Source organism: Fusarium poae, chromosome 1 (genome assembly GCF_019609905.1).
Source record: "Fusarium poae strain DAOMC 252244 chromosome 1, whole genome shotgun sequence".
NCBI lineage: Eukaryota > Fungi > Ascomycota > Sordariomycetes > Hypocreales > Nectriaceae > Fusarium > Fusarium poae.
The window spans coordinates 1,201,438-1,215,277 of record NC_058399.1 but is presented as its reverse complement, the minus strand read 5'-3'; the positions used below and the strand labels follow the sequence as shown (position 1 = coordinate 1,215,277).

Genomic DNA, 13,840 nt, shown 5'->3' with positions numbered 1-13,840 from the left:
TCTGCTTCTGCTGCACGCCAATGTTATTCCGTTATGGATAATTAGACGTGGATAGAATCTTCGGTTATAACGACGTGAGACCTACACAGTACGTGGGTTTGATCCAATGGAATGGTTGAGCGGCTTGGTCCTCAATGGCACACCTGAGAAGCAATCATTAGTAATAGGTATCTGGTCCAGTAGGAACTTCTCCTTTGATTGCAATCTTTCCTGGAACCTAGGTAGGTATCACTTAGGCTGCCCAGTACTACCTTGGGAGGGAGGTAGGCATGGTATGTATCGTAGTAGTTCATCCAGGGAGACTTCCAATAAGCAATATCTTGTGAGACAGAAGGTGGCTCAAGCTCCCAAGTTCAATGGACGTTGGTTTATCGGCAAGGCAAGAGCTCCTGTGGGTCTTCACGGGAGAGGAAGGCACTTGCCGTACGTTTAAAGCAGGAACAGACCAGGATGTAGGTATTGTACCTTCTTTGCCCACTAACTTAGGTACATGGTGCTATTGCCAAGAGGCATTGGTCACTTCCCAAAATGAGCGACCTTCCGATTTAAGTACAGGATACAAGTAACAAGGCATGGTTTTCGAATCTCTCGGAATCCAAAACAATTGCGAATACGGCTATCACAAATCCTCCTATTCTGACTACAGTCTACTCTCTTCATCAACTTCCATCTTTCGTGCCGAGGCAAGGCATTGCTTGTTATGCATTGCAGGGGGCATAGCCCTTGTCTCGGGCAGTCCACAGGCGGCCCCGAGGATCATCCCTTGTCGGATTCTGACATCCGTCGCTTATTCGGAGAAATCCCCAGCCATGTCTCGATCGTTCCGGCACGATCCCAGCTTAGTGGCACTCTACTCGCCAGAAGCCATGTCAAGGGTGCAAACACAAGCCTCTATGCACGCTGGCCGGTTGTCTCACGGTCTCCGTGCTTGCATCTTGATACTCTGCCACCATGGAGGACGAATATTACAACGCTTTTTGTTTGATACCAAGTCAAGATCAACAAACATATCGGCATGTCCTTTTTCAGCGCCATGTGCGTTGTCTAATACGACATATCATTGTCACTTGATTTTCCAACCTCGGCTCTGGATAGCTTTCTTTACCGCCATCCGCTTACTATTATGGGAACCCCCTGATAATGATAAACGAACGATACCTGTATGGATGGTGGTATCACTAACTCTACTCCCAACAAGCTTTTGGTCGTATATTTGTGAGACCGTCTGTCTCTTTGTGTGTGTAGTGGGGGGTCAACCGTGAGGATCTCTGTTCTTAAAATAAGAAGAGCTTGTTTCTTTTCATTCAAAGATCAACAGGCTGAGGCTGGCTGCCGGGGCTCTAGCAAGACTTCGTCAAGACAGTCTACAAATCAATTGTTGACATCTTCTGTTGGATCGATGATCCGCCGGAACTAATGATGCTCGCTGGTGATACCTTCCTTGCCCAGCTGAGCACCACTCGGCACTTTATTACAAATACTCTATACAACATCATGGTTGGCTTGAGGTTTATCCCGAGCTCCTATCCCCTGCATATTACGGCTATCGTTTGGCTCAACCGAATATTACAAGTCTTTTCTTCTGTCGTTTCAGCAGATGTAAACCTGTCGATCATAGCCATTTCGGGCGTTGCAGGACTCAGCCTTATTGCAAAGGAAGAGATGCTTAGAAAAGAATGTGCTCAGAATGCTCTCAAACCCAGAGACTGAAAACAGTGGAAAATTGCTAGAACTACGACACGAATAATTAACATGTTGCTCAATGAAAGCGATAGGCTTTTCTCCAATTCGACAGCCTCTCCCGCCATCGGGTTTGGAGAATGCCCATCAATAGCAGATGCCATTTGCGGATGGTTCAGCTAATTGGCATCATCCCAACGGCCTCTGGTTATCGGGGTTGTGCCACAGTGTCACATATGCACATAAGGTTCTGCCATCATAGGGGTGGGTAGTGGCGGTCGCATTGCCATTTGTCACATGGATCATCTGCAGCACGAGGGTGTTGTGTGCCAGATCGGAGCTGTAGCGAGCCCATAGGCAGGGGAAATTTTTAAGGTATGCATTCATCGGCTCAACGCGACACAAAATGACGGCGCTATGGTAGACCCTGTACCCAGCGTCATGAACGGACATGGCTACAGGGAAATGAGAAACTCATTTGCTGGTCGCTTGCCTTACTTATTTCCCTACGACCTGGTACGCTAGACCATGTGGGAACCGAGAAGGTCGATCGCAAATCATCTCGTCCAGTCACAATTGGCAGCGCAATTGCCAAAGGGATGGAATCGAGGGCCAAGCACGAATCTCCTAGCCCCCACAAGATATCTCCCAGTGGAGTGGTCCAGCTCCAGACAGCCGGTGCAGATTATGGACGATCACGTACCAAGAACCTGGCCGTGGCGGCAACAGCAGTATGGCACCGAACGATATGAAGCCAAGTTAAACCGTGCACCTAAGAAGATGGGAGCTTCTAACGTCGTTCGCCGTAGGCTTGATCGATTTAGGTGCTTGGTGGATGCGCTCGCGCGTATCGATCGGGTGTGGGTGGGCTCTAGATCTGGAAGGCTGTCATGAGGGAACCACGGTCGGAGAGAGAAGCTCGACCCCCGGCCTGTTGTGAGATCCAGTAATGACGTCCAACGGCATGCATGCAAACCCATGGTCGTTAGTGACGATGCATACGGTACAGTCGCACCCTCATGGTGCGTAGCCAAGCTCATGGCACGGTGTGGTGCAATTAGCGGTGCTGTCTCAAAACGTGTACGGTACGGTACAGTACCGCACCAGCTGTGTGGTGCTAAACTCATCATAACCATAATGAGACGGGACAAAACGTTGGATTATCTTGATACCCTCCATTTCCCTTGCCTCATGCCGTCCAATGGCTATCGGAACGGGCCCTTTTTTTCGTCTGCAATGACGGATTTGCGACCGCTTCTAGCACTGGAACCTGACGAGCTTTGATTTCACTAAAGTCTTGTATTGTTTGCTACCCTCGTCTCTTGTCGGAGCCGGGCTTCGCTCCGGTTCGACTTCTGTTCACATCCTGCCAGTCCCATTTTACGAATCTTTTCTCCGCGCCCTTGCTCCTCCCGTGCACTTGAAAAACTCTCTCCTAAAAGATGTCTTCTCGGGTTCTGACTATAAGGCGGCCTCTTTAGCCTCCTGTCATTGTTAAATTCTCGATGTCCCCTACACCCTTGATTGAGTCAACTAGCCTTCACTCTCACAACAGAAACACTAGCAACGCAACCACACAACGTCCCTTCGTCCCAGAGACCGTCATCACGTACCCATTTAAACCCCAGTCTTCTCGTGGACATCCGCCTAGACTTGGTTGTGCGTGCGGGCGTGCATGCTCTTGTTGTCCTGCCCCCCAATAATTTATTTCCACCCGCGCCCGGGAGCTTCACAGAACCGTCGCAACATAGTTCAGCCCCGACCAAAGCCACCAAGGAGCTCAACGCTCTGCCAACTTCTGCTTCAAAGCATCGTACTCAATGGAGCTAAACGGTTACAATCGGAAGTTTAACTCATCTTAACCAGCTTATTAGAGCTGTGATACTTCCATTCCCGTTTATCACACTCATATGTGAGCATCGGCCTGGAACAGCCTCCAACTATGGACCTAGGACCATCCTCGTCCAGCACCGTCTCACCTGGACCTGGGCCGCAGACGAACCGAAAGGAGCGCGGCGCTATTGCTGCTCAGGTACGACATTCCCTCCATCATATTCTGTCTCTCTGCAAGGTTTCTATAAACCCTTTTCTCGAACACGTCGTTTTTCGCTCCTCCCAACTCCACCTGTTGTTTGGCTGCAGTCTTGTTATACTTAGACGCCGATCCCTGTGTTAACCCTGCCATATGCTCTGGAGAAATGCCCTCGCACTGAGCTCCTTTATTCTTTTACTTTGTTCTCTGTCTTGTTGCTTTCTTGGATTGAGCAAGCACCTGTCTTTGAAACGAATTGACTGACATGCTCAGGCTTGCGAAACGTGCCGCAATCGAAAACAGAGATGTGATGAACGAAGGCCTAAGTGTGGTACATGTCAACGATTCAAACTCGAATGCCGATACAGAGAACCTCAACCTACAAAGTATGTTTGCATAAAAGTCAGAGGAAGTGGCAAGGATACCGCGCCTGGCCTTTATATGGCGATACCGTCGTTGTTCCTTTGGCCGCCGAATAACTCGATTACAAAACGCTAAACTCCGCCCATAGGAAGGATAAAACTCTTGTCGAGATCCTAGATCGACTCAAAAGCGTTGAAAGTAAGATTGACCACATAGGATTGCGGGAGACCACCACCCCTACTATTTTCAACACTTCCCAACCCTCTGGTGTCTATCCCAACACGCCGCTGTTAGTAGATCCCGAATCGCAAGACTCTCTCCCAGGGACATCTATTCCCGCTACGAGTCCCACGCCCAGCCGCGATAAAGGGGGCTACCGGTATGATTCCTCGGTATCCAAGGTGTCGGAATGGCTTGTCGTGCGCCATATGTTCGAAAGCCTCGGGCAGAAGCCTCCCTCGCCAGTAGGTGAAATACCCACGCTTCCGCGGGGCCTACGCGAGTCTGCTGTTGCCTTGCCACTCGATGGACTTCAGCCAGTTGGGATATCAAGCAACAGTACACTACAATTACCTCTGCACTTTTCGGCTTCCGCATCATCTCTTGACCACAGCCCCCCCAGTGTGGACTGGGAGACGGTACAAAGACTGAGTAAAGGCTATTTTGATGTCATCAATACTTTCTATCCTATAATGGACAGGCAATGGTTCAACTCACATAACCTGGGCTCGATTATTAGCAACGGCTTCCACGAAGGGATAATACCAAGTCTTGTACTCCTTGTTCTTGCTCTGGGGGAGGTGGCCCTCACCACATCCGAAGTATCTATCTCAGCGTACAAACAGCGGCCATCCGGGATCAAGGGGGGTACTATCGACAGACCACCTGGCCTTTCCTATTTCAACGAGGCACGTAAGAGAATGGGGTTTGCTCTAAGCGAGGTCAGCCTGGAGAATGTGCAGATGTTCGCGCTTGCTGCCATATACTACTCAAGCTGCGGACAGGCTCTTGTTAGTATAATCATGGAAACCCTTGGCCTTTAATCTAACAACCGTTTTAGGAATGTTGGAGGATGACTGTCTCTGCTTCCTCAGCCTGTCAGGCCTTGATTGTAAAGTAATAAGATATTCCATTTACTGTCAAGTATATGTCATCTGACCTCGATTCACAGCAAACCCACCGAGCTCCACGGTCTTCGATCAGATCTAGTAAAAAGGATATTTTGGCACTGTTCAATCATGGAGACGTGAGTACTAACTCTCTACTTCAAGTTACTCACTGACAAGGCAAAAGTTGCTTTCACATGGAATTCGGTTTACCTTTGACTGGACTAGACAAGTTGGAAGAGACAATCGGTCTTCCTGACTTCAATGGGCCTATTACTGACGAGGACTACATCGCTGACCAAGCGACACATTTCCAGGAGCATTTTGCATCTCAGATTGTGCTTCGTAGGCTTTCTGCCAACTTGCATTCTGTCCTCAACAAGAGTAGGCTCAATAGCATCTAACTCCCTTGGCCCAGTATTTGGCTAATCTGTCTCAGCGTTCGGCCCAGATGTATCTATGTCCTTTCCAGGGTTTGGGCACTTCAATGGTGCCTCGAGTCCCGGCAGCGCGACTGTTATGAAGCAGCTCGATGCGCAACTTGATCAGTGGAGAGGCATGCTACCCAGCCATTTGAGATGGCAAGACAATCAGGATATGGCGTTTTCAGATCCTTCACAGGGTGCTTTTAATAATGTTTATGCTGGGCAGTCTCTGCCTAGTAGTTATATGTTTACGCCAGACCTTGACACGCAACCAACAACGTATCCATTTGCAGCCGACATACATGTTGCACTCCTTCGGACACGATACAGCTACAACAAATACCTCATATATCGCCCCTGCGTCTACAAAGTCCTTCACCACCCAGATAGTGTGACACAGGAAGATGCCGAGGGTGCGGCCGAATGTCTCAAGGCGTCACTCAAATGGCCCATCGCCCTATCGCCCACCTGCACCAACAAGCGACTTATACCAACGGCTTTCTTCTGGTCTCAAAACATTTTTGGAGTTCTGGTGCTGTTGCACCTTTCGCAACAGCACCCAATTATGCTACGCATTCGTTCGTCGCTCTGCGGGCAGCGCTTCGACGTTGAAGCCTCGCAGACTGTTACGACGTACTTGGATTGGCTACGCGATATGAAAAAGATAGACTCGACAGCGAACTGGTGCTGGAATATCATTCGCCTAGTCTATCGGCTGGACGATTAAACGACAAAAATACAGGCTCACTGGTAAATAGTGACAACATGGAGCGGGGCTGCATTAGACTTTGCGGATCAGGTCACCAAGCGAAGCATCAGTTGTTTCTTTGCAGCCGGGGAAATGGGTGGTATACTCATGTTGGTTAGTGTGATATTGTAATAGTTAGAGTTAGATAACGGAGAAGCTCATGGGATACGTGTTGATCACGTTTTTGGAGAAGAGATAGAGAGGATTAGTATTTAATACCCAAGGCGGACAAACGCCTCTTTTGATTTGATTTTCCTGGCTTCACTACACGTTACCTCGGCTGCTATGCGGGCTCGTTGGATTGGCACTGTTCTAATTGTTACCAAGTGAGCCATGCTCCAGAAGTTGATATAACTCACTCGTTCCCTCGACAAGATTATGCGGTCCCTTGTAACTACCATCCCATTGACAAGCTCCCTGATTAAAACTTCAACTTTGTTATGGAAGGATTGCCAAGTATTCCACATTTCTCAGCTACAGCGTGTGATCAGCGGGCTTCTGGATATCTACAGACATGGCCGGCTTAGGCTGAAAGCAGATCTCAGTGACAGGGTATAACAAGGTATGGATAAGGGCATACACAATTATGACGTGATTTATTGTCACGAGGTTACTTTAGCTTTAGATCTAACTCTAGATATCAAGGTAGTCTGTTCTAGACGTGCTCTCTTCCGGATTTGTAGAAGCGCTCACGGATAAGGATAACGGTCATAATATCGTAACTAAAAGTCATCAATGCCCTCAACAGGCAAGACGCCAGCACTACGCCTGCTTTAGTTATATGGCAAGTGAAGAGACAAAAAATCTATGACAGACACATTGGCTGTGAGAAATCATCATGGGATACCGCTGTTTGTTCTGCCTAAATGCGTTTACCCAATCAATCGAGCTACATCATTTTTACAAGATCAGTTCGCATCGATCGCCAAGCTCACTTCTGTACCTTTTTCAGCTCCCATCTCGCACTAGTCTAATCTATCTAGCTTTCCCGTTCAAGACTTGCGCCGATTGCTGCAAATACGAACTCATCGTTCGTTCTTACTCATGTGGGAACGAATCCCCTGCCTAGTCTTTTTTTCCAAAACTATTCTTTCCAGGCACTTTTGGCGCAGTGAAAAAAAAACCCTTCTTTATCCTTATTTTTACACAGAAGCGGGAACACGGAACGGGCCGAGCAGGGGTCCCGCCAACCGTTGTTGGCTTTGGCGTTGGACGCGCTTTTCCTTCTGAGGATTTGCGTCAATCTGGCTAGTGACCTTGGGCTTTTAGTAAAACCGTATTGCGTTGGTTAACATTTATTGAGTGTAGCTTTGTATTGCAGTAATACGGCGATCTAGAATTGCGTCTAATAAATAGACCAATCCTCAGAGGGCCCCAGGAAAAAAAAAACACTCTATTATCACGAATCGAAATGAGCTCGATCTTCTCTGTCCTCGTATGTTTAATTTCTCCGCTACCGCATAAACGCGCGGAAGTAAAGTTCCGGCAATCGACATGACACTATGTATACGCTCGGTTAGATCGTCCGAGATCGATAGCAGCGTAATAGATTAAACTATACTGGAGGGACTGTACGATGCTAACCAGACAAGGTAGTGGCCAAACTCTAACATTTATTTTCTTTACATCATCTGTTGTGTTTTCACGATTTTCAAAGTCCAACACTGACTTCGCCCTCCATCCACCCGTTCTAGATCTGACAATTCTCAATCTTAACTTCACCAGTAAGAATAGTTCTTCGCCCGCTTTCTTGAATCCTCGACAGCATCGAAAAACGGCTGGTCAGTTCGAGTCCCGTGCCCATTCGCATTCGAGTTTCCGACGGTGTCCATGTGACGCACCATCCGAATTGCGGGTTCGCATATGGCTCTGAATGCACCATGACGCTCTAGACTGTCCGAGGACCAACTAGTTTTCTCGCCAAGTTCAAGTCCGACATTCTCCTGCAGCTCATGCTCAGCTCTGACCGATGAGATCGTAGCCTCAAACCACTGGCCGACCCGCCCACTCCCGGGCACAGCCACTGGAACAAGTTGACCTCTGTACTGTTTCTTGGTTGCATTGGGGAATCGCTCAACCACGCGAACCATGGTAGTTGTAAGGTAACTTGGCCCCTTGGCCCCGTTTCGATACTTCGCTTCGTGATGGACTCTGACTCGATCGACACCCCATTTTGTGGCATCTTTTGGTTCAACATGGATGACAATTTCTCCTATTTCGTTTGTCCTTAGAGGTTAGTATTTTCTGCCGACTGGGCACGTGTGTTTCAGGACTTACTTGATGTCCAGAGACTGGACCAGAGATGCAGCGAATTTCTGAAAGTCCTCGGTGACTTGCGCCATGTCCCTGTGTAAAACACTGAGCTTAACATCCCATGCATGTTGTGTGCAGTGAATGAAAGCCTGAGACATCTCTCGTGACAAAGGAAGGCACTCGTGAGTGAATGTATCTGCATCAACGTTCACAACAAGCTGTTTTTGGGGGTATATTCCGTTTTCTTCGGTGCAGACAAACTCGTAAAACACCCGGTTCTCGGTCAATATCCATGATGCTCTCCCGCCTGTGATCTGTGAAATCAAATTGGCTTCTGTGGAGCTAGTTGTAAGAATCGGATAGAACTCCACATAGGGATTGTTGTCGTTCAACCATTTAGCTTTGGCACCAATAGACTCGAAGGGTCCATTAGGAGAGGGGTTCAAGTAGACTTCCGCCGGGGGGATGCCTTTGATACAAACCCTACCGAACTTGGCCTGTACACTGACTCTGCCTGGAACTGCCTGAAAAATCTCTAGCAAGTCATGCAACTTTTTCTCTGCGTCGAAACTGACTTCGACAGACCCTTCGTTATCCAGTGTTATCTCGGGTACATCCATTCCGGGCACGACTTTGACTCGCACGTTCTGCCCAAAGTCTGTATCCTTCTTCTCTTTGGTTGCGGCATTCTTCCTTGAGGCAATATCAGCCCATGAACTTTCAGGGGCCGCTTTCTGGTTCATCGTGTTGAAGAAACGTTTTAGCTCGTCGATTTGTTTACCGAAAACAACCTCAGAATCGTTGACCTGAGGACCCGGTATGAGGACTGGAGTATCGATAGGCCCATCGAACATATCCATCAAATTCTGTTCGGTTTGCTGTCTGGGACCCTCTTCTGATCGAGATGAGTCTTGTAACTCAATCAACTGAGGATGCTTGATAGCGGACGTCGGAAAAGGTGCAACATCTTCTTCATCATCATCCACCTCGTTTGGAGCTTCAGGGGGTTCGTCGGGTTCAATATCACCCAGCCACATAGCCACAGACTCGCGATGTTGGAGTAGAGATTCGAGCTCCTCTTTGCCTTTTTGAGCTGCCCGTGTATTCTTTTGAGCTTTGGGCTTTCGTCTAGAAGGATGAGCCGAGGAATTATTGTCGACAGCTTCTTTGACAGTATTTGGAGCACAACGTGCCTCCACGGCGGCGAGTTGTTTCCTGCTTATTCCGGGCTGCTCCGTCTGGAAGCACTGCAGAGGCCGCTTCTGATCCTTGACAGCTGTTGTGCCAGACCGCTTGTTGCCGTAGGTGTACCCTTCGAAAGGATGAAAGTCTGTTTGCTTACGCCCAAAAGCCCTAGGCTCAGCAGTTGGGTACGTCGTGCTATCCGGGATTGGTAAACCTTTATTGTTGGCGACTCCGATTCTTAGTGTCACTGCGCCTGCAATGCGCTTGTACTCGTCTTCCAGGTTGGAGCACTCAGGATCAACATATGTCATCTTTGACAGGCCAATATGCGTTGTCCAGACATAGCACACCCTCACTGGCTCTTTCTTCTCGGTATAAATGAGATGTGAGGTTGTGGCTGAAGGGGAATCCTGGGACTGTCAGAGACTTGTAACCTGGAATGGTGATAACAATTACCATGAGGCTCGCAAATGTGCTGAGCTTTCTCGTTGCAGCATCCAGTGCACTCGGACCCTGGTCAGTGCCAATATAGCATAGTGAACCCTGGAGATTGTGGGATATTCGGCAATTTGTCAGTTCTCCCAACGTTTCAATGCCTGAGGGGCCAAGTAAGGCTGGTAATAGAGGCTCGAATTTGGAGAGAAGTCGGGAGATAGTAACTCCTTCCAACCCTTCTGGGCCTCGCCAAGTTCTCTTGTGAGGTAGATGCTTGATATGGTCGGGGTACTTGAAAGGATCGTACTGTTCAATGATATCTGCTGAAATGTGCTGGAGCGACGGGTAAGGAATAACATGAGGTTTCTCTGTCAGCACTTGAATGTCAGGCCGATATTTAAAATCAGTACAGTTATCTTCGTCCTGGTCTTCGTCCTGGTCTTCGCCTTCATTTACCAAGCCGACCTCAGTTTCGAGTAGTTGGTCCAGGCGCTTGTGCATCCAACAAGTAATCGCAGATCGGTCATGAACAGCGGAAATGAACTTAAACCAGGAGTTCTCGGGCTCATACAGGACTTCGATGATGCTCTGAGAAGTTGAAATAACATATGAGCAATGATCCTGAGAACTTTCTTCTCATCACGTACCTCTCCCAATTCATTTGTGACATCTGTGATAACGGATGATACACCAACAGGAAGTAACGGGGGGTTGCAAGAGACATAGAACTCAGAAAAGCTTTCCATGATTGCGAACTCTAGAGTGTGAAATGGTTAGAAGGGGAGCAATATCATTGTGGTGGGTGATTTGTGCAGGTGAAAGGTTGGAGAAGAGGCGATGGAGAGGAAAAAAGAAAAGAAGAGGAGGGCTGGTTTAGATGGAAGGGTGAGGAAGAAAGGCAGGTAGGCAGGTGCACCTTCCCGTTAGCACCTGATGCTGGGCGGCAAGCAGCAGCTTTGGCACTGACAAAGGCAAGTGGCAGTGCCAATCCGCGTGCCTTCCTTTATGCCTGAATTAGGGGAAGAGTCAGTCAGTGAGTGAATCACTGATGGGCAGGTACCCCGATAGATTGAGATTTTGCGTCAATTCCATGTAAAGTGATAGCACCCCAGGTCTCAGGGGAAAAGTGCAGGCCAGGTGTGATATTGTGTTCGGGGATGTATCAGAATGTCACTAGTACCTACAGTACTAAGATACCAAAAGTCCAAGTGATATATATGATAGTAAAGGATACAGAATATGGATCTGACTTTAATGTTACAATTTGTGATTGTATTATGTATGTGATATATTAAATGTAGAAACCAAGATGAGCTACCCGACGTTCTGTCCTCCCAACTGGCTACAATAGGAACAATTTGTAAGAGACATTCTTTCTTCTCTTTCTATTTCCTGTATTTTGTCTTTTATTAACATAACGATGCTGAGTTTCTATGTCCTTTGAATGTGGCTTCCTCTCTTGATGGTGGAGATACCAAGACTCGATCCGAGTGAAAAAAAGCATGCCCAACACCAGTAACACCCACAAACCCGCCAATTCCCATGGTTCAGACCAGTAACTAAAAATGTATCACACAGACGTGATTTAAATCCAGTGTAGATTTCCAGTCCATCTGTTTGTGAAGAAAAGAATAAGAAAAGCATGCGGGGAATGGTATCGAAGCGACGGCGGTTCATCAAGTGTTCGTAGGCATAAAAGTTGTGAAGCTATCAAGGAGCTTCAGTATGGATAGACTGGAGTCCAGCCAGTCGAGAGATGAGGTAGAATTATAGATGTGGTTGGATTACACTTCTTCTGGCAAAGGTTACTGAGGTGAGTTGCAGACACCGTTTGCTGGTCCGATGGATGGTGAAAAGTGTGGTAAGGCACTCACTGTGCGCCTCTAACGTTCTTCTTAACGTTGAGTGCCCATTTGAGCTTATCAAGTGTTTCTTTGGATGCTAGTAGTAGGGCTTCTTGCTCGTCTTCTCTCAATCTGGCGTTGGTCTTGATGTCTTTGAGGTCTTGCTCTTGCGTCTTCTTGTATTCTTCGAATTTGCGGGCGATCTCCTCTTTTTCGTGTCGTAACTGCTTGATGTTGCTGTCCTGTTGGTCGCAGAGATCCCTTAATGTTTCTATTTTGTCGTCGTCTGCTCGTCGTTCTGCATTGAGGTGATCTATTTCTGATTTCATCTTGGTAACCGCTCTCTTGACCTCTTCGCCTTGGTCTTGCCAATGAGAAGAAATGGCGTTGTAGCGGCCCTCCATCAACTGCGCATAACTAGTTGCTTCTTCGACTTGAACCGTTGCGTCTTTTGTCGTCTTTGTCATTTCATCCCTCCAGCTCTTTTCACGCAGCAGAGCTTCTGTGGCTTTTTTCTTTTCAAGCTCGACGGTTGCTTGTAGAGTCTCGACCTGGCGTTCCTTCCGAGCGAGAAGTGTCTTTGTAACGTTGGCCTCCAGCAATCGACTTTCGTAATCGCTGACCATTCGTTCGAGCTTGTCCTCTAGTAACTTGGCGGCTTGCTTAGCCTCGTCGGCTTTTAGGCGTTCGATCTTGATGTCGCGCTTCAAGGCCTCGTTATCACTGACGAGCTTGTTTATAACTCGGCCAGTTTTTCCCAGGCCGGCTTTGCCTATTGTCGAGTCCCATTGGCCATCTACAGCTTCGGCGCCTTCTGACATGATGGGTGTCTCTGAATCCGGTGTGGGTTCTATTACGCGCGCTGCACTGGTACTCCAACGCGATGGTGTGGTGTTTGCGTTATTGAGATCGTGTTTGGGTTTAACGGGGGTATGTGTGTGGTCGTTGAGATCAGGATTGGAGTGAGAATGGGACACTCCGCTGGTGCTACTGTTTACACTGCTGGAGAAAGTGCTATGTTTGCTTTCAGGACTGGATTCGGAGCCGTCAAAGCTGCGGACACTTCGAATTGTGCTTGACCTGGCGACAGCCGGTTTGTAGGTGGCAGGACTCCGGCTTTTCATGCTGTTGATGGAGCCGGTAGAGACGGGAGTTAAGGTCTTTTCCTTGTCAGATGAAGGAGCATGTGGATCTGTCAAATCGGCTGCAAGTGTGGCTGCGGCTGATGGTAAATAGGTTGATATTAGCGTTGTTGAATATAGTAGTAGTTTTAACAAAGTGAAAGAAAGAAAGGAGAGAAAAGGAAAAAGGTCGGTATCTAGTAGAGTGAGACAGAATACGAGGCTGAAATGAGAAACTCCAGCCAAGCCTTAAAAGACGATACGCGTAGGGGACGAGAAGATGGGATGAGAACGCAGTTGCGCCCCGGCTGAAGATGTGGGGAGCTGTTTCAAAGTGGAGGCCAGGATATTCATTGAAAGCATAAGACAGATAGAAAAAAGGATGCTAATTAATTTTAAGTGCTAATCCATACATACCGGTGACTGCGTCTTTGTGAATTGAGAATTCCTTTTGGAAGAGGCGGTTTCGCATTGCAAATGACTAGATAGCAAATGAAGAACTGTTAAAGGTGATGTGTCTATGTCTCGGGTTGCTTGGGCAATGAATGCTGCAGAAATACAAGGGATGTGGCCTGGCAGAGGTACAGCAAAGCAAATACAAGCAAAAAGTAAGGCAAAACAAAATGAGGCAAAGATTACACTGCAGAT

At 47.9% G+C, this 13,840-nt stretch overlaps 3 protein-coding genes across 3 annotated transcripts; 1 reads left to right on the top strand and 2 right to left on the bottom strand.

The window, feature by feature from the left end:
- Positions 1 to 3,622: 3,622 nt before the first annotated feature.
- On the top strand, positions 3,623 to 6,333 carry FPOAC1_000424 (uncharacterized protein; the record flags this gene model as incomplete). The annotated part of the gene is made up of 7 exons (XM_044845039.1): positions 3,623 to 3,712; positions 3,986 to 4,098; positions 4,224 to 5,085; positions 5,136 to 5,191; positions 5,247 to 5,321; positions 5,369 to 5,565; positions 5,621 to 6,333. The coding sequence occupies 7 exons, from the start codon at positions 3,623 to 3,625 to the stop codon at positions 6,331 to 6,333; spliced, it is 2,106 nt and encodes a 701-aa protein (XP_044710955.1).
- A 1,739-nt stretch (positions 6,334 to 8,072) lies between these two features.
- FPOAC1_000423 (uncharacterized protein) lies at positions 8,073 to 10,973 on the bottom strand (the record flags this gene model as incomplete). Its single annotated transcript, XM_044845038.1, has 4 exons — positions 8,073 to 8,580; positions 8,632 to 10,202; positions 10,249 to 10,815; positions 10,875 to 10,973. The coding sequence occupies 4 exons, from the start codon at positions 10,971 to 10,973 to the stop codon at positions 8,073 to 8,075; spliced, it is 2,745 nt and encodes a 914-aa protein (XP_044710954.1).
- A 1,124-nt stretch (positions 10,974 to 12,097) lies between these two features.
- FPOAC1_000422 (uncharacterized protein) lies at positions 12,098 to 13,195 on the bottom strand (the record flags this gene model as incomplete). Its single annotated transcript, XM_044845037.1, has 1 exon — positions 12,098 to 13,195. One exon carries the CDS (start codon positions 13,193 to 13,195, stop codon positions 12,098 to 12,100), a length of 1,098 nt encoding a protein of 365 aa, XP_044710953.1.
- Positions 13,196 to 13,840: the final 645 nt, after the last annotated feature.